This window comes from Emys orbicularis, chromosome 7, assembly GCF_028017835.1.
Source record: "Emys orbicularis isolate rEmyOrb1 chromosome 7, rEmyOrb1.hap1, whole genome shotgun sequence".
NCBI classification, from domain to species: Eukaryota; Metazoa; Chordata; order Testudines; family Emydidae; genus Emys; species Emys orbicularis.
This window is the reverse complement of record NC_088689.1, coordinates 8,609,141-8,636,525: the sequence shown is the minus strand read 5'-3', so window position 1 is coordinate 8,636,525 and position 27,385 is coordinate 8,609,141. Positions and strand designations below refer to the sequence as shown.

Below are 27,385 nucleotides of genomic sequence, written 5' to 3'. Positions count from 1 at the left end.
AAGTTCAGCAAACCTGGTTCCTGGTGTAGAATGGCCTGGCCAGAATTGCAAAGGAGTTTGCCTCTTAGTTGTGGGGAACAATTAGTATCTCCATTAATACCCAAGTGACGTTAGAACTGTGACCTGAGCTTTCATACGGACTATCCGGCATCTGTGTACATTTCAACCAAACCATGTGCAGTCCATGTAACTGTGATGCATCCAATACCTCTGTATCTGCCCCTCTGTGTTCCGATGAACCACAAACTGACTTATCCCTTTTGCTTCCTGGCCAGGTACTGTCATTATAACCGAGCAAAAAGCAGCCATGTGGACGGACGGACGCTACTTCCTGCAGGCAGCACAGCAAATGGATAGCAACTGGACGCTCATGAAGATGGGTGGGTGGCCGTCCAAAATATTGCTCCACTAATATACAGAGAACTAAATAGCAGGGTATGGGGGTGCTCTATGCACTCAGGTTAATTAATTGCCAGGGCATGTGAATGAACTAAGATCAGGAGAGTGCCTTTCAAAAGGAAAATCAAAAAGGAATAGGAGGATCGGCATCTGCACAAGATGCTGCTGCTTTAAGATATGTCAGGGCACTTGCATTTGAGTGTGACTTATATGTTAGCTTGTGCTGTAATTTAAGGGTCTGTGTGAAACCTCTTCTGCATGGTTTTTTCTTTGCTCTTGGAACTACATTTTATCCCCTTTTCCACATCCAGGTCTGAAGGATACGCCGACTCAGGAGGACTGGCTAGTGAGTGTGCTCCCAGAGGGCTCGAAAGTTGGAGTGGACCCTTTCATTATTCCAGCTGGTTAGTTTATTTTATGCTTTCCAGGTTGGGTGATGAGATTCTGCCTACCCAAATTCCCCACGCTGTTTCAAATGGGCAGAGGAGCCTTCTTCACTTTCCATGTTACAGCCTATTACTGCTACACAGCTAAGAGAGTTCTTCTTTAGCTCAAGCATTAAGGCCTGTGCTTTTGGTGCCAGAACTCTGGTTCATTTCCCACTGGTGACTGTGATACCTCTGTCAGTATGTCACTATGGCTTGTTACATCTGGATGTTGCTTTTCTTCTTCTCCTCCTCCTGCTGCTGCTGACCACGTGGAAGGGGCCGGGGTGGAGAAGAAAGCTTAGACTTTTCCAGCATCCCCTAGCACAGGGGGAATTCCTGTGTTTCAGACATTTGTGGCCAGTGCTCTTAGCTCTCTCCCCTTTGGCAGATCAGTGGAAGAGGATGTCTAAAGCACTGAAAAGTGCCGGCCATGTTCTCGTGCCGGTCAAAGAGAACCTGATCGATGCAATCTGGATGGATCGGCCCCAGCGACCCTGCAAACCTCTGATGACCCTAGACCTGAGTTACACAGGTTAGTGGGATCCGGCCCTGAATTGAGTGGATTCATTTTCACTCCTCTCTTCTCTCTTCCTTTCCCTTTATAAAGTGACAGGAGAAATATAACTGCAGCCCAGCATGATGTGCTGTTTGATTAAATTAAGGATCTAATTAGACTCTGTTTATTCTATTCAATGATCTTTTTGTTTTGGAAACCAGACATAAGCATTGATTGTGCCTAGATACTACAGCGATGGTTTATAATAAATGCACAGATGTATCTTTCTGGAAAAAGGAGAAAAAGCTTGAAGCTGGTGGTGTATGTCATAAAGGAGCAGTAAGGAAGACAAGCCAGAAATTGCGTGTTTGGCTTCTAGGAAATTCTACTCTCATCACATTAGGGCTTCATGGCTGTATGTCTATGCTGTTAGTCAATAAATTAGGCGGTGATAACATTTGCAACTAAAGAACCAAACCCATCCACAGTCAGCAAATGTATTGTATTTCACAGGGATAGGCTGGAAAGAGAAGATTGCAGCTCTGCGTGCGAAAATGGTTGAGAGAAAAGTCCTTTGGCTTGTGGTTACAGCCCTGGATGAGGTAGCTTGTAAGTATCCTGGCTGGGTGGGTTATCAGATCTCCCTGTCAGTACAACAGAATTTTCTCTCATGGCTGGGAAATGGGAAATCTACCCAGTGCCAAGAGGCACATGGTACACCAGAGGGGTTTGTTATAAGTCGATTAACCTGTATCAGAAGCAGCTATGGGACAGGGTCAGGAGCAGTCTCCGTTCTTTACTATGAGCCAGATTTTGCTCTCATTTACATCTGTGAAAATCCAGAGCAATAGAGCAGATTTAGGCCCAGTGTATACAACAAATCACCACACTTGAAAAACAGGCAAAGAGAAGGAAAAGGAAGGTGATGTATAAAACCGCGGCAGCTTGAGGAAAGAACTGACAGACAAAATGTTCTAGCATAAAATATCCTTACGCCCTCCCACCCCCCCACCGGGAAGCGGAAGGCTGTTTTAAGCCGTGAAACCTTGCCATCACTGAGGCAGTACTGTATGTGGCTCTAGGTACACAAATAGACACACCACCATTTCGCATGCAACATTTGTGATTTCTAAGCATGTGTGTGTATGTGCTTGTGATTTCCGCAAGCCTAGTTCTAGTTTTCATACTTATTAAAAGGAGTCCCCCGATCTCCTTTCCCCAACAGTCTGCAAACTCCTGTAGCAAAACAAGACTGCAATGGACTTCATCCTCGTCCCCACCCATTCCCCTTTGCACTGGACTGGCAGCCAAGGGAGCTTAAACAACCCGCAGGAGAGTCTCCAAGTAGCAAAACCAATGTAGCCAGCTCTAAGTCCTGTGATTCTGGCCTCCCGCCCCAGCATAGTAGGCATTCCCAGGGTGGGTGGAGGTCAGGCCAGAGCTCATGGAACGGCCCCAGGGCTCAAGATAGATATGATCTGGGTTGCTCTAAACCTCAGAGTAGGTCCAGATGACCCATTGTTGACCACACCAGAGGCCTGTGTGCACTAGCACTCCTGCTGCTGCACCAGTGGGGCTGCGCCTGTGTAGGAGATGTCCCAGGAAATCTGAGTGCAGGCCAGGCTTGGGTGTATGATTAGCATACGCTGTAGAATCTGCATCACCTGCTCCAGAATGTAAATGATCTTGACAAATTCCCAGCTTCAGTTTGGAAATCAGTAACTTGGCGCCAGCCACGTGGCATAGTCAGGGTCCTCGGTATTCGCTCCTACAATTGTGAAACCAAGCACAGCGCTTCCTGTTTCATGAAATAAAGACATCCAATAGCAGTGAGACCTGCATTAGCATTAGCAGAGATGGCGGCTTTCTGTCCTTATCTGTACAGACCCTGCGGCGTGTGCGCCACTTTATAGACAAGTAAAACAATGTCTGATCCTGGTTCTCAGGTGGGTACAGTCTGAGTACACCTACCAGTGCAAGGGGTGACCCATGAACAAAGGGGTGAGGAGGGGCTAAGGACAGCAAGAGATCGTGAGAGATGTTTATTGCTAGGTGTACATGTGGTGCCCCTTTCCTTTACTATAGATGGAAAAACCCATTCATCTTATGTTTGGCCACTAGATGTTGCTCTATTAAAATCTGAAAGGGCATCTGGGGGGAGGGTTGAAGAGGAGGCCAGCACCATTCCACAGCATGGAGACCCTAATCTTGCTCAGCTGGGAGATTTCTACAGCCCCTTCCTGGAAGCCCTGTATGGGTCTTTGTAACTTGGGAGAAGCAGGGTCTTTCCCAGGAAGCATGCACATACCCCACAAGTGTCCTACCTGATGTTGCATGCCCCAGTGGACCCAGCCCCAGACTCTTCCACCTCCGCCGGCTGGCTCGCCGCGTCACCAGGAGCCGCTCTTTCACGCGAACGTTTCCAGGAGTGAGTCCCTGGGTTTCGGAGGGCTCAGCTTGACTCCTGAAACCCGGCGCTCAGAGAGGCCGAGCGCCCGCCGCGCTGCTTGGCATCCCCCTGAGGCGTGAGCGACCTGCGCGTTTGACAAGCAAGGCCGAGCAGCGACAATCAAAGGCCGTTTTGTAATGTTTTGGCCTTAACTTCTCTGTGCCTCCCTTCCCCCGTGGGTCCCCTGGCTGACAGGGCTCTGTGGGAGCAAAGTACTAAGACTTGAGCACTCTCTGGAGAGCGAGGGGTGATCTGCGGTCACGGCAGAGACGGGGAAAATCACTTCCTTGCCATTCTGGTATCTCCACTGTAGTCTAGCTACTGAGCCAGAGCCTGAAGAGATTTTTCTGGCATCATTTAGTACTCACAGTTTTGGTGCCATCTAGTGGAGAAAGCAAATTACTGCCAGTAAAGCTCTGGGGAATTACAACAGCTGGACTCTGGCTTACAGCCCTTGTGTGAACCTGCTTTCGAGCCAGCTGAATTTGGTTTTGTTTTTCTTCTCTAATATTGTTGAATTTAAATGATGAAACAAGACACTGATTCTGGGCTCTCTTTTCTTTCCTAGGGCTGTTTAACCTCCGAGGCTCAGACGTTGAATACAATCCAGTATTTTTTGCTTACGCTGTCATAGGAACCGACACAATCAGGTCTTTACCGCGCCCCTTCTTTATCGTTACCAAGTGTTGCACTGACGTTCCAGGCGTGTTTCCTCCGAGAGACTGGCTGGCTCTCGCGTTGTGTGTGTCCTTTTAAACTGCGTGTGCCTCGGCCATATTAATGTCCCTTCCTAGCATTTTTATATTCCATGATAATCCATTTATCTCCCCCTGCTCCCCTCTCATCATTGTGGTGGTGGAGTCAAGAGCTTTTGCTTCTGTTCCCAGGTCTGCTACTGTGTGACCTTGGGCAAGTCCTTTCACCTTCTCTGTGCTTCAGTTTGCCCCTCTGTAAAATTGGGATCATGTACAATGCTTTGAGATCTTTGTACCAAAGGTGCTATAAGGAGTTGCTGATGACTTGGCATCAGCAGTGGGGCAGGTGCTGGAGAACTTTATCCATTGTGGGGTTTTCGAGGGGTTAACTTAGCAGAAGATTCCCTCCGAAACCGCAAGTAATGGTTGCTGCTGTGCTCTGGGATTTTGGGGCTTTGGGTGCCAAAGATCCTTCTCTTTTTGTTTGGTGCAACAAGCTTCGGTAGGACACAAGAATCGAGGCACACAAAGCTACTAGCCAAACATGTGTGAGCTAGTGGGTGGAACACAGGCCTGGGGGTTCTGTTCTCAGCTGTGTGATGACTAAGGCTAAGATTTTGTCACGGATATTTTTAGTAAAGGTCACGGGCAATAAAGAAAAATTCACGGAAGCCATGACCTGTCCCTGACTTTTACCAAAAATATCTATGACAAAATGGGGATCTGCGGGTCCCCTCCCCACCTGCAGTGGGGCAGTGTGCAGTGGCTAGGAGTTCCGGAGGCCCCAGTGCGGGTTGGGTGTTGGAGCTCCAGGGTCCCCCGCCAACCATGGCTGGGAGCTGCGGGGCCCCTGCCGCCTGCAGCAGCTGGCGGATTGTAGGGTACCCCTGCCGCCTGCAGCTCTGGGGGTCCCCTGCCACCTGCGGGGGATGGAAGCTGCGGGGTACCCCCACTGCTTACGGTGACGTGGAGCTCCGGGGGCCGCCAGAGGCAGCAGGGGACCCCACAGCTCCCGAGCGCCGCAGGCTGGAGTCAGAGGTCGCTGGAAGTCACGGATTCCATGACTTCTGCGACCTCCATGACTAAATTGTAGCCTTAGTGATGACATGCCCCCTCTGTATAACGGAGGGATAACTACCTCCCAGGGTGATTGTGAGACTGGATTTCAATGCAGGGTGCAAAGTGCATGGAGATCCTTGGATAAAATGGTCTGGATCAGTGCACAGTATTATTCTTAATAATAGCCTCTCTCTGTTAAATGTGATTAGAACAGTGTGATTTCCACCCCCTCCCACTTCCATCAGGCTGAAGCACAAGTCACACCCACGTGCTCTCTGCTGATACATTTCTGCAGGCTGTTTATCAGTGGTGACCGCATGGCAGACCCGTCCACGAGGGAACATCTGCTGCTTGATTCCGCCCTGGAGGCTGAGTTTAAAATCCAGGTGGTGCCATATGAATCTGTCCTGACGGAGCTGCAGGCCATCTGTGTGGGTCTCTCCCCCAAGGAGAAAGTGTGGCTCAGCGACAAAGCCAGCTATGCCCTGACCGAGGCCATCCCCAAGGTTGGTGTGTCCTGGCAGATAAAAGGACTCCTCCTTCAAACCCAGTCCTGTGATGAGTGTTTTTAATTAGGGCACCTGCTCTCAGATTCCCAGCAGTGCTGGGTGCTGCAGGTCTCATTCTCTGCTGGAGGGTGGCTTTGAAGAGAATGCCAGACTATCAGAGGGTTGTTTAATGCGGGGGTAGCTGTCCCCAGGGAAAGCATTCCAGCTTGTTAAGCCGATTTACCCAAAGAATTCTCAGACAAGAACAGGGGAGGCAGAGGGTTGGGGAGATCTGGATAAATTAGGGTCACTGCGCATGGATCTTGCGAATGTCCCGTGCATGGCATAGATTAAATACACCCAACTGTTCAGGTGTAGATAGAACCCAGGGGGTGGGGAGGGTTGTGCTTGGTGGGAGAATCGAAAGTTCAGCTGGACCTTAGCTGAAGACCTTGTCACATGTGTCATAACCAACCAGTACAAAGAGTGGGTGTAAAAAGCTCGGGAGAACACAAGAATCAGGGATAGAATGGGATGTGTAAAGCTCTTTTATAGATTTACTCAGTTGGATTAATTACAGTAAGGGACCTTTGGGACCTAAACTACTGGGTGAAGATTTAAAGAAGAGTAATTTTCATGATGGTGACAGATACCAATATAGGACATCTAGGACCTGGATCTTCAGAGAGGCTGAGCACCTACATATCCATAGAGCTAGGGCAGCTTCCTCCACTCAACCTTTGGGGGTGCTTTAAACCTGTCAGAGGGTACTTCAGTCCTCTACAGGCCCATAAAATCCTTGGTCCCCTTTCCTGAGTCTGCAAACAAGGGTGCCAATGGGGAGGGCGATTTGCCATGTAGGCTCTTGCCCATCAGTACAAGGAGACACCCTCAGCTCACTGCACGTAGGCCACCAAACAGCCACTGATGGCAACAGTGAGGAGCCATTATGGATTTGTGCTAGTGACCAAGAATGGAAAAATCTCCATTGCCACCCCATCCCAGCCTTTGCATTCCTTTAAAACGACTGTGCTCATGCTCTCCCTTATTAAGGCTGTCACTTAGACAGGCTGTGGCCCTGTCCCCATCAGATTAAGGGGCATTGGAATAATCAGCTGGGTGGAAGGGTCCCTCGTGGAGGGCCTGGGTGAAACCTTGGGTGGGATTTTCAGAAGTGCTCAGTGCTGGCCTCTCTCCACTCCCGTTGAAATCAATCGTTTCCCCAGCACTTCAGAACAGGCTTGGGACATAGCAGCAGAGTGGTCAGGGAAGCTGTCACTGTTGTGTGGCTAGAGAGATGCTCAGAATCACTGAGGTGGGCATCGTTCACCAACATAATCACTTGATTTTAAAAAAGAATCGCGTAGACGTTTAGGTCCCAGCCATCCCCTTCCTGTAACTAATCCCACGGGATAATCTACAAGGCAGCTGTACGTTGACCACTGTGTCGCTGAGCCGTTGTGCTCAACAACCACCACTCTGGGTGGGTGTCATTTTTAATTCTTGTCCTGCAGCCACTCTCTGCTGTTCCCAGTGACTCTAAAGGGACTACACAGTGTAGTGAGCATTTTCAGGGTAGGGCTTAAAGTTGCAGTTTGGCTGAGACACCAGGGTTGAGGGCCCTTTTCCTGCAAAAAGTGCCATGGGATTTTTAAGAACAGCCTAGGTTTTATGTCTTCTGAAAGAAACCTCTCCAGCTGCAAAGGCTGTTTATATATCCGCCTGTTGTCTATTTAGTTATATAGACAAGCTAATATCTGCCCTGTTCAACATGCCAGTTCCCGCGGCCAAGAGAACAGGTATTGTGTATTATTGTTTCTCTAACAATGACATTTGATTATGTATGTTGGCTGCATCTCTGCTCTTTGTGCGTTAGTACAGATGGGGAGATTGTAAAGCTTTATCATTTACACAGCAACAAATCTCTTCGATATATGCTGGAGCTCTTTGTATCTTTCTGCCAACTCCTAAGAAACATGTGTGCTTTGCCTGATACAAAAACAAATCATCGGGATGTAGAACATGTGTAACCCAGATAAATCTCTCTGCCTCTTTCCTTAGTCAAACCTGGCCTCCCGACAGCGTCAGATACATTGCTCTGTGCCTATTGCTGTCGCCCTGAAAAACTGCTGCAAAGTACTAAAACTCACTCCAACACCTCTTCTTAGAATAATTGGGTTTATTAATTTTGGGCATTAGAAGCAAGGGGTCAACTCTTCATCTGGTGCAAACCAGTGTAGCTCTGTTGATTTCAGTGAAAATATTTTCTGCCAAACAGCGGAGCAGAACCTCAGCTTGGATCAATTGAAATAGCGCAGTTGAAATCTGTAGCAGGGTGCCATCCCAGAGCACCTCCCCATGGCCTGGCATGGCCCTGCAGGCAGCTTGCCTTCAGTTTCCCCCTTTAGTTCTTTGCAATGATTGAGACTCAGGCCAGAGTACGCAGCCCTTTTTGTGGGGCCTTCATTCGTTCTCTTCCAAATACAGAGACTTTAACCCTTTTAGTCCCATCCCTCTTCTCCTTTGATCAGGAGTCCCACAGCCCTCCTTCTGGGGTCCGGCTGATTGTTCAGGCAGGCTTCTCCTCCTGGGCTGAGGAGTCCCGCAGCGTCCCTTCTCAAGGCTGTGCTCATTTCAGTCAGCTGCAGCCTTAAACCAGCTGGCCCCGTTTCCTCGCTAGGCTGGAAGCAGTCAGTAGGCAGCACTCATTCCCCTGCCGGTGTCTCCCCTATTATCAGAGAGGAGGCAGCATATATATGCTGCCCTCCTTCCCAGGGCTTGTCCTGGTTGGCTGGGAGAGAGGGGATCCTTGCCCCACCTTGCACTACAAGGGTCCTGGTCCCTTAAAGAAACAGTACCCTGGGTTTCCCCCTAGCATTAGCTGTTCCCCTAGGTCAAACCACCTCTCTCCCAGTACCTGCCTCTGCCCTTCCATAGGACTTGGTCCACTCCAAAATCCCAGGAACCTTAAAGGGACATGCCTTGGAACAGGGGTTGGTTGAACCCTAATTTGTACTATACTTAAAGGGGACAGCCCCCCTGTTGCAAAGGCAGTGCAGTTATGGTAGTTTATACAGCTGAGGATCTGGCCCGTACTAAGTCATTTAGGATGATGATTATTGATGATTAACTTACGTTATCTTAGCGCCTAGAGGCCTCAACTGAGATCAGGGCCCCGTTGTGGGAGGCGCCGTGCAAACGTATAGCGAGAGACAGCCCGTGCCCTGAAGAGCGTACGGACAAGACAGGCAAAGGGTGGGAAGGGGAAAAAGAGTTAAGTGACTTGCTCAAGGTCAGTCTTCAGGTGCCTGGCATAGAAACCTGAGTCCCAGTCCTGTGCGACTCATATCAGCTGAACGTCCAAGCAAGGGTACGGTAAAGCTTACTCACGCACGGTGTAGATTTACCCCGCTCCTCTATCAAAGCCACATATTGCTGGTGTAGGCAGGAGTCCAACATCGTATATAACACAGACCTTGCAAACCCTGTATAGACTTGCTTGCAAAGGTGCATAAATATACTTTTATCGGAAGATAAATAGACCCCGACGCCATATCTAAAAATGTCAACCGATGTACTGCATAGCTTGGAGACTATCCTGACTGATGAATGTAATTTCATAGGAGCGTTCGGCACTTTATTTCCTCAGAATGTAGCAGTCGGTCTCCTGCTCCTGTGAAGTGTTTGGAACTGGTAAATCATAGAATATCAGGGTTGGAAGGGACCTCAGGAGGTCATCTAGTCCAACCCCCTGCTCAAAGCAGGACCAATCCCCAGACAGATTTTTGTCCAAGATCCCTCAAGGATTGAACTCACAACCCTAGGTTTAGCAGGCCAATGCTCAAACCAGTGAGCTACCCCTCCCCACTGATTCATCTAGTGGTCAGAGCAGAGGACTGGGAGTCAGGAGACCTGGGTTTTATTCTTAGCTCTGCCATTGACTTGCTGGGAGACTTCAGGCCAGTCACTTCTGACAGAATTTTTTAAAGGCTCCATTAGTCCCGGGTGCCCAGCTAGACTCTGATTTTTCTACCGTGTCCAAGCATAGATCAGACGCAGTGGAGACTGGCAGTGGGAGGGAACTGGTTGTGGATCCCTGATTCAGAGCCATCCGGCCCTGGCACAAGTGAGATCCGCAGAGGGGCAGTCTTTACTTGGCATCGGTGTAAAGTCCCTTGGGGACGTTGTGCCAGTGGAGGATTGATCAAACTAGAGCTCTCCTCTGCCACACCTTCTCTGGGGTTGCCAACCCTCCAGGATTGTTCTAGTGTCTACAGGAATCAGCAGGGAGGGATAGCTCAGTGGTTTGAGCATTAGCCTGCTAAACCCAGGGTTGTGAGCTCAATCCTTGAGGGGGCCACCTAGGGATCTAGGGCAAAATCAGTACTTGGTCCTGCTAGTGAAGGCAGGGGGGCTGGACTCAATGACCTTTTGGGGTCCCTTCCAGTTCTATGAGATAGGTATATCTCCATATATTATATTATTATTTTAATCAAAGATTAATCTTCAATTAAAAATGATGTCATGTGATGAAACCTCCAGGAATACGTCCAACCAAAATCGGCAACCCTAACCCTCTCCATCTTCTAGTCTCCCTCAACATGCCTCTCCCCTTCTCTGAGGATGGGTGGCAGCTGGGCTAGGAGGTGATGGAGCCATCTCCATCAGTTTTATGCCAGCGGAAAGTTCTGCCCAAGGGGGGATTCTCCACTGGCCACCTCTGTCTGCTTTAAGGCCACTTTATGGCACAAGACCAGAGAGTCGAACTGTTAGGGCCTGATTTTTAGGAATGCAACTCACCATAGATTTCAGTTAGAGCAGCGAGTGCTCAGCCCTCTGAAAATCAGGTCCTATGTGTCTCAACTGGCGCACCCAAGATTATAGGCGATCGTTGAAAATTTGGGCCTAAGCCTCTTTGTGCTTTAGTTTTCCCATGTGGAGCTCAAAGTTAACGGTTCTGACGTACTGCATGTGGCAGTCATGGCTCTTCGTTCTTTCTCTGAGTTATAGTGAAGGCAGTAAACTCCTCAGAACAGGGACCAGCCCTCTGCCATGTTCTGGCCAGCGCTTAGCAGACCAGCAGCCATCGGCACAGAACAAGACCGTTCGCTGAAGGCTATTGTAGAAGTACAAACTGCGGTGATGCTGAAGTCCAAGATATTCAACATGCAAGATCGTGCAGTTTGAATAATCAGGATGTAATCCCTGCCTTTGTGCTCTAGGCTCACCGCTACCTCACCCCGTATACCCCCATATGCATCGCGAAAGCCGTGAAGAACACAGCCGAAACAGAAGGCATGAGAAGAGCACATGTAAGTGAAGCACCAAATGCATTTCAGATCATCTCCCAGAGCCGGGGATTATGTTTCCCTTTCAGGGTTGGGGGAGTGTTTCAATTGGACTCATGTCTGGGATTAAGAAGCAAATAGTACTTTGGATGTTTTCTTTCCTAACCTTCTGTCGCACTCCTGCTGCTATTAACTTGGTCTTCTGCCTATTTGGTGCTCTCTTTAAAGCTTTCTGAATCTGAATCCTTCTTGTGCTCGCAGACATTGCTTGGGACACAAGCAAGGCTCTGCCATCCCTTTCCTGCAATGGCTGCCTTGGTGCATTTCTGTCCCCTAACTTTTTACAAGGACCGGGCGTTGGCTGATCGCCCAACCCCCAGCCCGGAAGAGCAGTGCACTGCTTTTTGTCTGGTCCCTTCCCTTTGTCCTCGGGGACCCTACCAGGTGTTGAAATCCCCACCGGCAGAGCTCTCAGGATCATTGGAACACGCAAGCCTTCCCACCACGTTTAAAGCCCCAGTGAAGGCTTTAAAGCTATGAACAACATGTATAGCAGTGCTAGTCACCATACATGTTTTCAGTGGGAACTATACAGCGTTCCAGACCCATATTTAGCAGGTGAGCCCTGCAAAGCATGGATTGTCCCTTTGCTATGTCTATACAATGCCCAGTGCAATGAGGCTCTGATCTGTACTGGGGTCTTAAGGCATTACTGCTGTACAACCATGAACTACTAATATCGTGGGGTAGAAATAAGGAACCAAAAGTATACTCTCTAAACCCTAGTACTGAATACTCTGGCCCAGACCATTACAAGGGGCTAATCATTTTGGATGCCTCCATTTTTGGGTGGCCAAGTTGACGCACCTGAAACAGGGCTGATTATCCGAAAGTGCCGAGTTCCCCGCCTTCGAAAAAACGAGGCCCCCTTTAAGGTGTCTCATGCTGGGCCCTTAAAATCGCTGGAGCTGCTTTGGAAAATCATGGGCTCTTGTTTCTCCAGTTCGCCTTCTCATCTATAACCGTCAGGCATCGGGCATCAATCTACTTTATTTTATGCCACTTTGGGCTCCGGGACCCCCAAGCTGTAATGCCATCCAGGATGGACTTGGAGCATCCATGCCAGTTTTATTATTCTTATTTCCAGCAGTGTCCACAATGTGCTAGGCACTCTCCAGACATAGCTATGCTTGCTGTACTCACTGCCAGGCAGTCCCATGGCCTTCATGTCTAGTTCACATTTGCAAACAGGGTATAGTATTCCAGTGAAACTCTTCATGGGTTCGGTCTGTCAAGGCGCCAATATCTTCCTGAGAGGCGTGGAACCCTCATCTCCCAGCTCAGAAGGGGTGCTCAACCCCTGACAGGAGCAGGCCATGTAAGCAGGTGGAACCTGCTAACCAGAGTGACTCTCAATCCCCCTCAAGTGGCTAATCCATCTATGGAGGTTTATGAAACTGCTACTGCATTTGAGCTACAGCATGTGACTCCTTTTGCTCAGGCAACAGAGGACCATTTTAGGTCCAGAGGTCCTCTGTTAAATCCTTGCTACTGATAACCCATCCAGGGTGGTTGCAAAGGTACTTGAAATGCAGTCACTTGAATGGGAAGAGCAGGAGTGGGGTGACATATAGATAGCAACTGTGAAAAAACAAGACAGGGGGTGGGGAGTAGAAAATATGCTTTATTGCAATAGACTCAAGAAGCTCTGTCTGTTTAGCTTACCAACAACATAATGGCTCTTCAGTCGGACAGAGAAAGTATAACATGATCCAAGGGCTTTAAAATTCAGACTGGAAATAAGGTGTATATTTTTAACAGTGAGAGTAATTAACCATTGGAACAATTTACCAAGGATCATGGTGGATTCTCCATTGCTGACAATATTCAATCAAGATTGGATGGTTTCTAAAAGATCTGCTCTAAGAATTATTTTGGGGGAAGTTTTATGGCCTGTGTTATACAGGTCAGACTAGATGATCACAGTGGTCTCTTCTGGACTTGGAATCTATGTATGAATTTCTGCTGCTTGCATTAATCAGAGAAGTTAGAGGCTAGACAGACTGCTTAGAGATCACTTACCTCATCTCCCTGTCAGTGTACCCTGCGTTAATATCTAATTGTCTTTGCATAAAAAAGACTGTTTCCATTGCAGCTTTATAAATCGTACGTGCACTCAATTACTTTTTTTCTTTTTTACCCATTTTAATATAGATTAAAGATGCTGTCGCTCTGTGTGAGCTCTTTAATTGGCTAGAGAAAGAGGTATAGTATTGATTCCTCATGTTTTAATGTAGGGATTTTACTACATAACAACATTTTGCATTAGCATAAGCTTTTCAATACTATGAATATTCTTTTGAGTAGTTCTGCTAGGAGAGGAAGAAAAAGCGCCTGTTTTTCTCTGATTTTCAGGCTGTGGATTTGATTCCGGTTTCCATCAAAGGTGGAATGAGCTTTTTGAATCATGCTCACATTTATTAAATGCGATCAAAAGGCAGATTAGGCAAACTCGCCTAAGTGGGCGAGGAAGGATCTGTCCAGGTCTAATATCGGAGATACTGTCTGCCTGCTGACTTAGTGTAGTAGATCGTAGAATAGTGTCGCATGTTACAGTGCAGTGTTACAGGGACATTCTCAAGATAATCTGTATTGCCCAGTGGCTAGGGCAGGTTAGGTGTCTAAGTCCCACTGACTTAATCTGTTTGGGTGCTTTTGTGAATCCCACTAGGTGTCTCTCTGCATCTGTAGATGCCTAAAGACCTTTGTAAACCTGGCCCTACGTCATGTGACTGGTCTCCTGCTCTCCCTTTTGCCCACTGGGTGACCTTCGGCAAATCACTGCATCTGTGTCTCCATTTCCCCCTCACTAAAATGGTTAAAATAAAAGTGACCATATATTTTGTGCAGTGCTTTGAGATCTGTGGCTAAAGGCACTATCTGAGCATGGCTAGCTTTTATATATAAGTATTGTATGTTTTAATAATATTTCCATAAGTGTAGTATTAGTATCTTAGATGCAAATAAGTATTAGTGCTAAAAAATACAGATTATGGAAAGAACTGGTTAAATCTAGTTTGATTTTCACCATTATTTGTTCTAAATTTGTACATTTCAGCGTAGTGTCCAATCCCAGAAACAGCTGCTGCCATGTGTGACATTATTCCTATGCATAATCTCATTGAAGTCAAGACATGCTGTAGTAGCTGTTTGCAAACTGGGGCCTAAAATTCTCTGATTCTGCACTGGTCAGTTTCACTTCCTGGCTCTGGCACTCTTAGCACAATGCTGCTGAGTTTGGGTTTCTATCACTGCAGGGGGACAGTGAAATAAAACACCAAAATGTGAATGTCCCTGTAAGATTAGGTTGTGTAAAGGCTAAAGATGGAGCCTCTTTCATAGTTTACTGGTTTCCTTTGCTAGTTGGCTTCCGAGGCGCCGACTTCCCCAGTACCTGGGAGGTGCTTGATCCCCGCTCTGCCCCTTCCCCCAAGACCCCGCCCCCACCCTGCCTCTTCCTACCCCTGCTTCTCCCCTTCCTGCCCCCAGTGCCTCCTGCATGCCACTGAACAGCTGATCGTGGCAGGCAGGAAGCACTGGGAGGGATGGGGATGAGCTGATTGGCGTGGCTGCTGGCAAGCAGGAGGAGCTGATCTGCGGGGCTTCGATGGGTGCTGAGCACCCACTGTTTTTTTTCTGGGGGTGCTCCAGCCCCAGAACACCCACAGAGTCGGGGCCTATGGTTGGCCTGATAACTTAGCCAAGATCTTGTCCATTAGGTTCCAAAGGGATCGGTTACTGAAATATCAGCTGCGGACAAAGCAGAGGAGTTTCGCAGGTAAAAAAACAAAAACAAAACCTCAATCCGGATGTTTTCTGGGTGGCTTTTGGATTCTTATTCTGTGTGAATTTACCCTTTCCCTGGTGCCTGTTATCTGAGGACAAGTCGCTTTCCTAGGGTTTTATTTGGGCACTAGAAAAAGAGGGTTTGTGTCTGCTGGGTTAGCATCTCTTGGGAGGAGCAACTCCTGCCTTGCTGGATCCCATTTGCCACCTTTCCCTGCCTTCCTCTGCTGCTGGTTACTGGCTTCTCCCTTAGGCGGGCTGGGTCATGAGATTTGCACGGGGAGGCAGGAGGCTCTTGTGAACTTGCAAGATGGAGAGGATAATACTTCCCCAATTCACAGGGGAGTCGTGAAGGGAAATTCATTAGGGCTGGATTCTCCAGACTCCTAAGGCCAAGTTGTGCCTCGTAAGCAACATGCACAGAGTGGAGAATCGGGGCCATTAATGTCTGCCAGGTGCTTGGATACTGCAGGGATGGTGCTATAAAAATAAAGAATGAGTAAGAAGCAGGCGTGGCGTCTGAAGGCCGAGATTTGGAGCTGGGGAGGATGTTGGCTCCCTAGGAGGTGTGGAGGCCAGGCGATTTGGGAGAAGGCAGGACTCCAGCTAGATATGAGGCTAGGGGCTGAACTTACTTGACTCCTGTCTCACTGTAGAGCCACCTCTAAGCTTGTCCTGATGGGTGCGGGACTGACCTGATCTTTTTATGGAGGGGAAGGGTTTGGGGTGAGGTGAATTGGAGCGGGGGAGGAGGTTGGCTGGCTAGCTAGAGACTGGTTTATTATCTGAGCTGTGCTGGGGACACCCACCTGCTCTGGTGCGTGTCTCTCACTCACATGTGCGTGTTCACGGTGTTTCCTTTCAGCCAACAGAACGGTTTTGTCGACTTGAGCTTTGCTACGATTTCGAGCACGGGTCCGAACGGCGCCATCATTCACTACAAGTAAGAGAAGCGCAGCCCCTGTGCTCTTCAGCAAACGCACTTCCAATAGCCTGCATTGCTTCCCCACGGAGCTACAGCCGAGGACAGAAGAGTGAGATTATTTGGTTCAGACAAGGAAAAATATATCCCCGTCGCTCACCTTTTTTGCTTTATATTGGCCCAGCTTCCTTCCCCAGGAGATACGGATCCCAGCGCACCACTTGGGATGCTGGCGCTTTGATGCCAATGTTGTACCAGGACTTCATGGCCAGCAGAGGACCATCCCAGGTGGTGGCTGGCTCCGCCTATCCAGCTGGCTCCACTCCAGTGTTTGAGTTGGAATTGGAGGTGAAGGCAATAGATAATTTAACCCATGGAATGGATCAGTCATCATGGCTGTGCTGGGGCAATGAAGAGGTCCTCTGCTTCCCGCATAGCATCAGCCAAACCTTGGTCTGCAGAGTTTTTTCTGAGGGGAGGGCGGGTTGGCCAATTCTGGCTGCCTCCTCCTGGTGGATGATTTGGATTCCTTGTGTTGTGAGGAAATTGCTAATTATTTTGCAGAGCGGGATGGCTCCTGACGACAGACAGGGAAGAAGGTGTGTGTGGGGGGGGGGGGGGGAGGGAGGAGGGGTTCATTCTGACTGCTCAGGAGTGCGCGGAGATGGATTACCTGCAGTGTCTAGGAACTTGCTCCTTCTGAAGAGGGGAAGGAGTGGGGGAGGCAGAGGAACTGTGCTGAAATGGGGCCGGGGGCGCATGTTGAAGAATGGGCAGAGAGGATCATGTGCCGTTCACTCGGCACATCCCACGGCTCAGGCGCTGTGCAAATTCCAGCATTCAGAGAAGAAGTTGGAGCCGACCGATCCGAACTTGCACCTGACATTGTCGCTCAACAGCCGCCTTGGGCTGGAAATGTTGAAATTACGGAACAAACAATTTTTCATTTAATTCAATAGGCCGGTTCCCGAGACCAACAGGGCTTTGTCTGGGAATGAGATCTACCTCCTGGATTCTGGCGCTCAGTACAAGTAAGTGGTGCAGGGTCGCTGTAACTCTTGTTTCAGTTAGAATCAAGAAACGTTTAGTGCATAATCTGCAGGGCGGGAATCTCCATTGCTTTGGTGATGGCTGCAAAGGGCTAGATTTGGTGCTGACTAAACAACTTGACGAGCTGTTATTTTTAAAGAACACCTGTAATGCAGGTCTTGTCTCTGTGTCCTGAGTGTAGCAGTTGGTGGGAAATTGCACCATAATGTTTAAAAAGAAAATAGTTTCTAGGCCACCACTGTGACTCTAGCTAGGGTCACTGGGCTGTGAAAGGAACAGGTGGCCTTGCTGGCATTCGTAAAGGGGCAAAGGATTCAATGGGCCATTATCGTTATTAGGGCTCGCTGATATGATGTTTACAGAACTGTCATCAGGTCGCCGCCTCATGGCAGGGCGCGGTGCTGCTGTCGCTCTGCCTCCGTGTCCCTGATGCTCCAGTGGCTTACGGCTCGGCCCTCTGGTTGGGTCACTGTGAAAGTTCAACCCTCCTCCCCCTTCCTGGATAGCACGGTCTAAAGTCACCTTCCCCAAAGGAGTTAGACTCCCAGCTGTCCCACTCTGTTATTGGCTTCAGCTAGATTCCTCTCCCCAGGTGAGAGCGGCTGGTCTGGCCTCTTTCCTAGCCAGCAGCAACCAAGCGAGCTCTCCCCTTTCCAGCCCCTTCCTGCAGTCCAGGTTGGGCCGATTGTGCTTGCCACAGCTCGTTAACCCTCCCCAGCCCATGTGGGATTTATGTACCCCATCACAAGAATGGACAAAGAGGGATTCCCTGCCCAGAAGATGCCAGTATAGTCTGGCTGTGCCAGCTCAGGAGCAGACCAGGGAGGGAGATGTGACTCCTAGTTACAATTGATCTTTGATTCCCCCGTAGGCCCAGCGAGGATGTCATCTGCTAATGCTCTTGGCCAGAAGCAGGTTACTTCACCCTCCAAGCTGTCTCAGCTCTGCTAGCTGGTGCCCTGGGGGCAGAATCAAATCCCTGTCCATTCCCCACTCACATGCCTGGGAGGGTGGAGGTACAGCCCCGCCCACCTGCCCCTACACTTCAACTAGTGATGCCGGCATCCTGTGCAGCAAAGTAAGGGCATGTTGGGCAAGTAACCATGCTGCTCACTGTTAAGATGATGCCAACAGAGGGCCGTGTCCAGGACAAGGGCAGTACTATTGTGCATTCACTCTGAAACCTAATGTTTGCCTCTTGATGCCCCGTGGAGTCATGGAGACTGAATTCCTGTCTGATTCCTAGAGGTAGCTCAGGTACGAGCCATACTGCTGGGGAAGCTTAGCGTGTGCTGTACTTGTTTGATAGATCAAATTGGTGGACTACGACTCTGCGGCTGTTCCACCGGGACCTTTCACAAGCACTAACTAAATAGATTAAAGACGTTTTGATCAGCAAGGGAGCGGGGTGGACCTGATCTCTCCTTTGAGAGGAATTGTCTCTTTGGCGCTTTGGCTATTGTTACAGTCATTTATAAAGGGCTTTGAAAAGGAAGCGCTTGAACATACTTTGATATGATTTTTACGAGTTCTTTTCCCCCCGCGGCGGACTAATTAACCATTCCTTTAGTGTCACAGTGAAAAGCAGCCCCTTGAATAAAATATGAGTTAGACATTGATGGTATTTAGCACAGTACTGGGGCAGAGATGCTGAGTTTGCCGCTGCTGAGAAGTTAAATCCTGAATGCTTTAGGAGTACGACCTGTGTGGGCCAGGATCAAATGTATGCGCAGGGATTGACATTTCAGAAATAACTAGTGATTTGGGGTTGAATGCCAAACTTGAGATACCTTATGGGGTCGCATTTTCAGAGAGCAGGACTTCAGCGCTTTCTGAAAGATCAGGGTCGTTTGAGGGTCTCAAACTGAGAAGTGAGTAATGATCGGGGCTGCCAAGTATTTATCCCATGGTCAAAGGGGATTTACGTGTCTTTTTGCAGCCATTAGCTATCATGTATGCATCTGTTTTTCTTAAAGAATGCAGCTGTGGATTTAGTCTGCTTCAAAACCACCCTTGATACAAATGACGTGTAATGGTCCCTTCTCAGCACTATTGAGCATCATGCTATGCATGAGTTGTCCACTCTAGAATTAGTTGCATTTTCGTGGCACTCCAGATGTATAATTTGCGAAATGCTCTGGGATGAAAGATGACATTTGAATGTCAGTCAATACTGTTCCATACGGGGCATCAGTGTGTTTGGGGACTCATAGATAAGGACCACTATGATCCTCTAGTGTGACCTCCTGCATAAATCGGGGTGTTGAACGCTTTGCTTCAGTTACTGGAAGTGACTAGCGTTACAGCTTTATTATTGGGGTAAGATGTACTCTCTCCATTTGAGCTTGCGTTCTGTGACTTCATTTGCTCTTGTTTCGAAGGGATGGCACGACGGATGTGACTCGGACAATGCATTTCGGCACCCCATCGGCTTACGAAAAGGTAATTGGACATCTTGTGTTTGGAGAGCAGGCTCACGGCATTAGAGATATTTAAATGATCATTACTTTTTAAGGAAAAAGGGGTAAAAATGATATGAAAGTAGTAACTGTGGAGTCAAAGTGGCTCATTTTGTACCATCCATTTGCTAATAAAATCAATGAGGATTCTTAGATTCCAAGGCCAGAAAGGACCATTGTGATCATCTCGTCTGACCTCCTGTATAGGCCATAGGACTCCCCGGAAACAATTCCTGGTTAAAAAGGAAGCTGCCAGGATTCAGAGTACCAAAATTTAACCTAAGAAAATAAAATATAAAGAATAGCACCCTCCCCATCTCAGAATCCACACTTCCTATCTGGAAAACGATCTGGCTTCCCCCAGAAAAGTTCAGTGGCAATGTGCCGAAAGCTCAAGCCACCTTGCTGGGTAACTGACCCTACAAAAACAAAGCTCAAATGGTGAGGTGTGGCATCAAGGGCTTGTCTAACAAAGGAGTCGCACTGGTTTCACTTAAATCGGTTTAAAAATCAGCTCTCTGTGTGCATGCTTTTATAGCACATGCTCAGCAGAGCACCCCCTTTCAGCATTGTGCGGCACACTATCCACGCAGCCTCAGGTTCCCATTCCCAGCTGGTCTTCCCCTACTCCGCCCAGCCTCCAACGCCTTTTGGGGGGCAGAGATTTAGGCCTGGTCTGCACTAGAAATGTAGGTCAATTTAACGACGTCGCTCAGAGGTGTGAAAAATCCATGCCCCCGAGCGGTGTCAGTAAGCCGACCCAAGTCCCCTTGGAGACAGCTCTAGGTACAAGTCCCTGGCCTTAGCCAGCCTTCTGTCCACATCTGCTCTCTCTCTGCCTGTTCCTTCCCCAGCTGAGCCTGGCTCTAAACCCCTCCCTGGAAGCCTGACTCCTGCCCCAGATGTCTCCATTTGGGCTGACTACGTTTTCTGGAACCCATTAACCCCTTCCTGCCATCCATGGAGGCTTGGGTCCCCCATTGCAGAGGCTCTTATATTGGTTTAAAACTGGCGTACGCTGTTATAAGCCAGTTTTAAACCGATATCAGAGAATTCACACTGGGATTTCAGCGATGCCACTAAATCTGTTTAAAATCCCATCGTTAGTTAAAATGAATGCAACTTTGCATTTATACCAGGCCTGTCTGTCTGGGTACTTACAGTAGAGCTCCTGTTTTACGAACTATTCAGGCGGTCATATAATCAAAAAGTTCATAAAATAGAACATCTTAAAATTACAGTGGGTACGGTGCATAAATTGCCATATGGGTGCAATGCATCACTTCTTGTCTTTCAAACCACTGGAAAGCTATTTCCAACACGCTGAAGGCATAGGACTGTTAGGGGATGTCGACTTGTTCTTTGACATCATTTTCTGTTATGGGATTTTTTTTTTTTGCCTGCTGTTGGGAAAAATGGTTTGTATAACTGGTGGTTCGTAAGACTGGTGTCCACCTGGCACTTGGTTTGGAAGGCTTCAGTCCAGTCATTATTAGGGCCCTACCAAATTCACGGTCGTGAAAAATGCGTCTCGGACCGTGAAATCTGATTTATCCCGTGAAATATGGTCTTTTGCATAGGGTAAAAGTATACAAAAGTACACGGTGTTTCTGAAACTGGGGGTCTTGACCCAAAAGGGGGTCACGAGGCTATTGTGGTGCGGGGGGGTCACAGTATTACCACCCGTACTTCTATGCTGCTGCTGGTGGTGGCGCTGCCTTCAGAGCTGGGCACCGATCCAGCGCAGAAGTAAGGTCGGCAATACTGTGACCCCACCACAATAGTCTTGCGACCCTCTTTTGGGCCGGGACCCTCAGTTTGAGAAACGCTGAGTCTTAAGGGCTTTACATGTTTATATTTTGCCATGTTTTGTTACAACACCATGAAATTTAAGATTTAAATATCTGAAACCGTAAAATTCAAGATTTTTAAAATGCGATGTCTGTGCAATTTACCAAAACGGACCATGAATTTGGTAGGGCCCTAGTCATTATTGATTCTCTCAGTCTGTATCTTTGTTCTCATGCTTTGCTATAGCATCACCTACTTTATGGGTTTTGCTGAGCCTCTGTAATGCTCTGCTGACCTAGAACATGCAATCGTGTTTTCAAAGCAAAGAGGGAGTTGGTTTTTATCTTCACGTTACTCAGCGGGTGCTTTTCGTTGGCAGGAATGCTTCACCTACGTCCTGAAGGGTCATATAGCTGTGAGTGCAGCCATCTTCCCTAACGGAACCAAAGGTTGGTCGCTTGCTTTGTCTCACTTCGTTCTGCAGCTGCAGATTGTTCTGAGCAGATAGGAGCCCAGACGACTGATGTGTTTGGAGAATCATGTGACCATTTACAAGAATATTATGCGTGACAGATACAAATGAAGTCGGCAGACATAGAAGTTTTGTCTTTAGTTGTGTCTCCTTGTATAACCTTTACATTGCATCATATTTATTGATCTAGCTCCTTTAACACCGTTTGGCAATGAAACTCTTGGATTGGAGTGAAGGGAATTTGTATCTCTCTCTAGTTCCACGGGTGTAATATTTTTATTGCTGAGTTGCATAGGAACAAATCACTGGCCACCTAGAACTTTACAGTTGTCTGGGTACTGTATAACATGGCCACAGCCTTAGCAAGCAGAGATCTCACATCGCCTGCATCAAAGGCAGAGGTGTTCATCTCAAGCTAAAGGAGAATCCCTTTTAGGGGTTAGCAGTATAGGGCCTATGACACACAAATAAGTTATTCCGATTCCATCCAGTAGAGGGCAGTGGCGCACACACACAGCAGCCAGTTCCTTGCAGTGTTGTTCTGTCCCACATAAGATACTCAACAAAGATGTCTCTTTTTCAGTTGGGCTCAGTTTGCATTTCTGATGCAAATACAGGTCAGATTTTCGCATCTGGATGCTGTCATTGGGCAGTCAAACCCCAGGGTTTGTGTGTACGAGGCATGTGTGTACCAGGGTGAGGGAAGGCCATTTTGTCCTCTTAATCCCATCCCCAATTCTTCTGCCTCCAGTGTACCTGGAGCGACCACCTCTGAGGATGAGCGTTCTGCAGAGGCATTCAGTCTCTGGATACTCTACTGAGAGAGCTGGGGGCTGCTGCGGCTTGTTTTTATGAGACAGACGCTGTTCTGAAAGGCCAGGGGATGTCGACCCTGGAATTCTGTAGTTGGGAAGAGACTTGGCTTGCTACCCTTGATGGTGTGGGTGGTGGTCTCACTGCCCTGAGACACTCTCTCCTAGTTCACAGTAAGCCCTTTATATTTACCTGGTCCAGCTCCCCCTAGGTTGGCCGCAAAGATCTTTCACAATGAAATTACCTCAAATGCAAAAAACCTTGATTGCAAAAGTCCTTCCTCCCAGTACTCTTCTGGGGGCAAGGAGGTGGTTTCTAGCTATCTTCCCCAGCCTGGGAAGGGCACTCCGGGTCACCCCTTTTCCTCCCAGTATTGAAGGTCTACTGGCAGACACGCCCTTTGTATTGTCACCTCTGCATAATGAGAACAGGGAGCATTTTGTCCCCTCCTCCAGGGTTTTCGTCTTGATTGATTGGGTGACCGATTGACTGGGAGAGAGAGGAGCCTTACCCCACCCCGCCAGTAAAAGCTCACCTCGGGCTCTTAAATAAATAGTCATCTCTTCTCCCCAAGACTCAGTCTTCCTCCAGGAGCATTTCTTCTCTCCTCACATTGGCCTTTGCTGTCCCACAGGGTCTTTGTTTGGTTGAGACTACTGTATTTGGAACGGAATAGCCTGGACCCCATCCCCCATTCCTCTTTTCCTTAAAGAGCCACTATACCCCATTACAGGTCTGTTTTATAAGCCGGTGACTTGGTTCTCTCTTTCATGTATGCTCCGGTGTCCCGTGGTAAGATCTGCAGGTGCGATCGTCAAAGACTGACTGTGCGCAGCTGGTTGGGGCCCTCTCTAAATGTCTCTCTCTTTCACCGGTTTGCAGGTCACCTTCTGGATTCTTTTGCCCGCTCTGCATTGTGGGACTGTGGTTTGGATTATCTGCATGGCACAGGACACGGCGTTGGGTGTTTCCTTAATGTGCACGAGGGTCCATGTGGCATCAGCTACAAAACCTTTGCAGATGAACCCCTGGAAGCTGGCATGATCGTTTCTGATGGTATTTAGTGTCCTTGACTATATTCTGTAGTCAGATGAGGACCACTGTGTTAACAAGCTGCTTAGGGAACAAATCTGAAAAGCAATGGGGGTGGAGGGATGTTTCTTGCCTTTTCAGTTGCCAGGTAATTCCTTGTTTAAGATATCTAGAGAGAGACCACATCCGGTTATACCTGGGGTCAGGTGTCTTAAGACCCCGTCTTTCAATTATGATACTACAGGCCTGATTCTGCTCTCACTTCCTCCTGGTGTACACCAGTATAACTGCTAAAGTCAATGGAGCTATTGCTGGCAAACCAGAGCCTCAGACATATTTTCCCATTCTTCAGGGGAAGGATGGTCTTATGGTGACCACATAGGAATGGGCAGCAGGACTTGTAGGACCTAATCCACTGACTGTCTGTGTGACCTTGGGGCAGTTGTTTAACCTTTCTATGCCTCAGTTTCCCCAGTGGTAAAATATGAGGATAATAATACTTAGCTACCCTGCCCGCGGGGGTGAGAGGGTTTGTGAGACTAAATTCATTCAAGTTTGTTAAGTTGAGATCCTTACATGGAGGGCACTGTGTACAATGAGCACCCCTTAAAACAGAGTGGGATGTTTTGGCCCGTGGTAACTGGATTAGTAGTGTTTGCAGAATTCCAGTGATTCGAACAGACGTGACACACACTTTGTATTCTTCTCTTGAGGTTGGAAGGTGACTCCCTAAACTGGGGCAGTCTGTCTCTCGGAGAGAACTCAGCCTGTCACCTTGCTCGGGCTGTGCATGCAGATTAGACGGAATGGGAAATTTGTTCCCCTCAGTGGGTGCCAGATGTCCAGACTATTTAGCTATGCAGATGAACTAAAGCCCCAGGAGGAAATTCACCTGTTGTGATAAGTGGCTGTGCTACACGGCAGGGATTGGCTGATTGTTGTCTGTCTCTGCAGAGCCTGGGTATTATGAAGATGAGTCTTTTGGGATCCGCATAGAAAATGTGGTACTCGTGATCCCTGCCAAAACCAAGGTGAGTGACTTCTGAGCATGCTCAAGAAGCACCTTATCACTTGGTGGTTGTAAAAACACAAACGTCTCATGGATTTTGAATGAAAAGCCTGGAACTGGAAGCAGGTCAATATTGCAGGTCGTTGTACCCACAGGTCGAGTTTTCCCACGGGGCTGGGTTACTGCACTTGCAAGTGTTTCACTCAGGGAAAACGTATGAGGACTTTTCTCTGTAACGAAGACCGAGTCCTGGTCTCTTCCTGTAAACAGATATAATGAGGACAATGCTGGTGCTGCTGTGATCTGCACCGCTCACTAGAAAAGGTCAGGCAAGGTTAAAATCTGCACAGCACTCCTCCTAAATGTCCTCTCTCTGCTCCGGAGATCCGGGGCTAGAGTCTCTGCAGTCCAGCCTCTTTGTGTCACTGGGGGGTTGTAAAGCTAATGGGTCCCCCCCCACCAGCTGGAGATTCCTAGGCATGGCAGAGTCTCCAGCTGGGGTAGAGCTCTGCTTCAACACCAAAACCTACCTGGTTGGGGGGATTATGCTTTCATTAAACGCAGGTGATTTCAAAAAGGAACATTTAATTGTCTGCTAAATGTCTTAGGGTGAAATGTCACTAGAAATGCCAAAATGAGCAATTCCAGGTAGCTGCCCCCCTACAAGACGATCTCAGTTTTGGGCTTGAGGGGTCTGATCTGAAGCCCAAATGGAGACTTCCATTGACTTCAGTGGGCTTTACGTCCGGCCTTGCCACGTTTGGAACGCCAGCTAAATGTTTTCCCTTCTGAACCGTGCGTAAGCCACGCCAAGCACCGGGGTTGTACAGAACACTCCTATCCAGCTGGAGCAGTTTCCAATGACTAAGGATGTCTTTCCTCATTCCCCTGCAGTACAACTTCAGTAACAGAGGGAGCCTGACTTTCGAGCCACTAACCCTGGTTCCGATCCAGACTAAAATGATCAGTATCCCTTTACTGACACACAAAGAGGTAAGGGAAGTAGTAGATGGAGGGGAGCAGACTCATTCTAAAGGGCCGAAGGATCCTGGTCTCCTAGGGCTACCTTCCTTCTGACGGTGATGTGACTTTGGCAGCTCACCTAAACTAATCTCTGCTTGACTCTCCTCTTACTCCCTACGCTACCTGCAGCCCTATCATGTTGCTACCCCCACTTTGTTTCCTTTGCTTCAGCCCTTCTGTCATGTTGGCCCCCCCATCTCTTTTCCAGTACATGCCCTCTCCACTCTTCCTTCCTACCTTCTCCTGACCAATAGCCCCACCCACATTCCCTTTTCTGCATGTGTGTCCCGTGCAGTATCTTCATTGGCCTTCGGGCCCAGAATGGTAGCCCCTACCTAGGTGTATAGTCCCATTCAAGGCAGTGTATGTAATGACCGCAGGGCTCTCAGGTCCAAGTATTAAAAAGTGGCCACTGACTTTGTTGGAGACACTCATTTTTAGAGACGCGAAAGTAGCCACAGATCCAACTGAAGGCAAAGGGAGGAGCCTCAGCACCTCTGAAAATCAGGCCCTAGGTGCCTCAGTTTTGACACCCACAATTACAAGCCATTCCTGAATATATGGGCCTGGCCCTTTTGCCTTCTGCTTTAATGACCCGGTCAGTTCCCCACTGAGAGCTGACGATGTTGCCCATGCAAAGTGCAGGATGAACAGATCAACCTCCGCTCCCCCACTTCTTGATTTGCATTAAACGTTGCTCCTGTCCCTTTCTCTAGTGCGACTGGGTGAACGATTACCACCGGAAATGCAGGGAGGTGATCGGGGCAGAACTGAAGAGCCAAGGACGACATGAGGCTCTCCAGTGGCTCATCAGGGAGACGGAGCCCATCACCAAAATGCATTAAGACCAACTTTTTTTAAAAATAATAACTTTTTACATGGTGACAGTTAGAATCATTCAACCTTAAAATCCTCTAATCCCCCGCCCCTCGTTTTGAAAAATGAACGTGGATTGAGGAAGAGCCTTTGATAACCATTTGGAAATAGTGAAGGGAAGGGGGCTTTTTGTTTAGCTTTTGTTTTCCTTTGTGGGGGGACAGGAGCATTCCATCTGTGAACAATTTTTCTGATAATGAGCAAATCTCAAAAGTGAAGTATTTTGCTTTTGCAGTCCGGGCCTTGCTGAAACAATCATTCGAGGAGACAATAACTGGAGTGTTTTATACATTTTGGTTTATCACTGTGAAAACCCAGTGGTTTTAATTCTTGGGTTCCAGTTGCCAATACACTGCTGACGTTAACTGTTATGCTGATGAGCCTATGTTTCTGATCAGCTAATAAAAGCTTCAGAGCCCTGATTTGCTCTGTTGCGTTCAGTCTGTCTGGTCTCTGTCAGTGGTGTAACTGATTTAATTGGCCTTTAAACTCAGAGCCAAGCCCAGTCCTCACCCACCATGGGCACACCTGGCTTGAAATACATAGACACGCCTTTCCCTGTACTCGGAGTTGGAGAGGTGTTAAGAAACATCATAGGAGTATTCTACTTTGTGGCAGATCTCTGCACAGCATTGCAGACAAAACCCTCTGGAGGTGTGTGCATGCAAAAGGCCATGGCTGAACCGCCTGCCCGTAGGCTATAGTATTGGTCTGTCTACTTATATGGCGCCGATCAGTGCAGTATATGAGAGTACAGTGTCATGGAATCATAGCCCTTCCTGTGGTAGGT

The 27,385-nt window shown here is 48.3% G+C and overlaps 1 protein-coding gene across 1 annotated transcript in view; it reads left to right on the top strand.

Annotated features, from left to right (window-relative positions):
* The window catches only part of XPNPEP1 (X-prolyl aminopeptidase 1), a 39,026-nt gene extending 12,030 nt beyond the window's left edge, over positions 1-26,996 (top strand). Inside the window, exons 4-20 of the mRNA XM_065407605.1 lie at positions 276-380; positions 711-803; positions 1,216-1,359; positions 1,837-1,932; positions 4,341-4,422; positions 5,822-6,032; positions 11,237-11,326; positions 13,517-13,567; positions 15,082-15,140; positions 16,014-16,091; positions 17,030-17,101; positions 19,502-19,562; positions 21,750-21,819; positions 23,538-23,711; positions 24,642-24,718; positions 25,591-25,689; positions 26,436-26,996. Coding sequence (XP_065263677.1) covers positions 276-380; positions 711-803; positions 1,216-1,359; positions 1,837-1,932; positions 4,341-4,422; positions 5,822-6,032; positions 11,237-11,326; positions 13,517-13,567; positions 15,082-15,140; positions 16,014-16,091; positions 17,030-17,101; positions 19,502-19,562; positions 21,750-21,819; positions 23,538-23,711; positions 24,642-24,718; positions 25,591-25,689; positions 26,436-26,564 — 1,691 coding nt within the window. The 3' untranslated portion in view covers positions 26,565-26,996. The remainder of the gene's footprint in view (positions 1-275; positions 381-710; positions 804-1,215; positions 1,360-1,836; positions 1,933-4,340; positions 4,423-5,821; positions 6,033-11,236; positions 11,327-13,516; positions 13,568-15,081; positions 15,141-16,013; positions 16,092-17,029; positions 17,102-19,501; positions 19,563-21,749; positions 21,820-23,537; positions 23,712-24,641; positions 24,719-25,590; positions 25,690-26,435) is intronic.
* Positions 26,997-27,385: the final 389 nt, after the last annotated feature.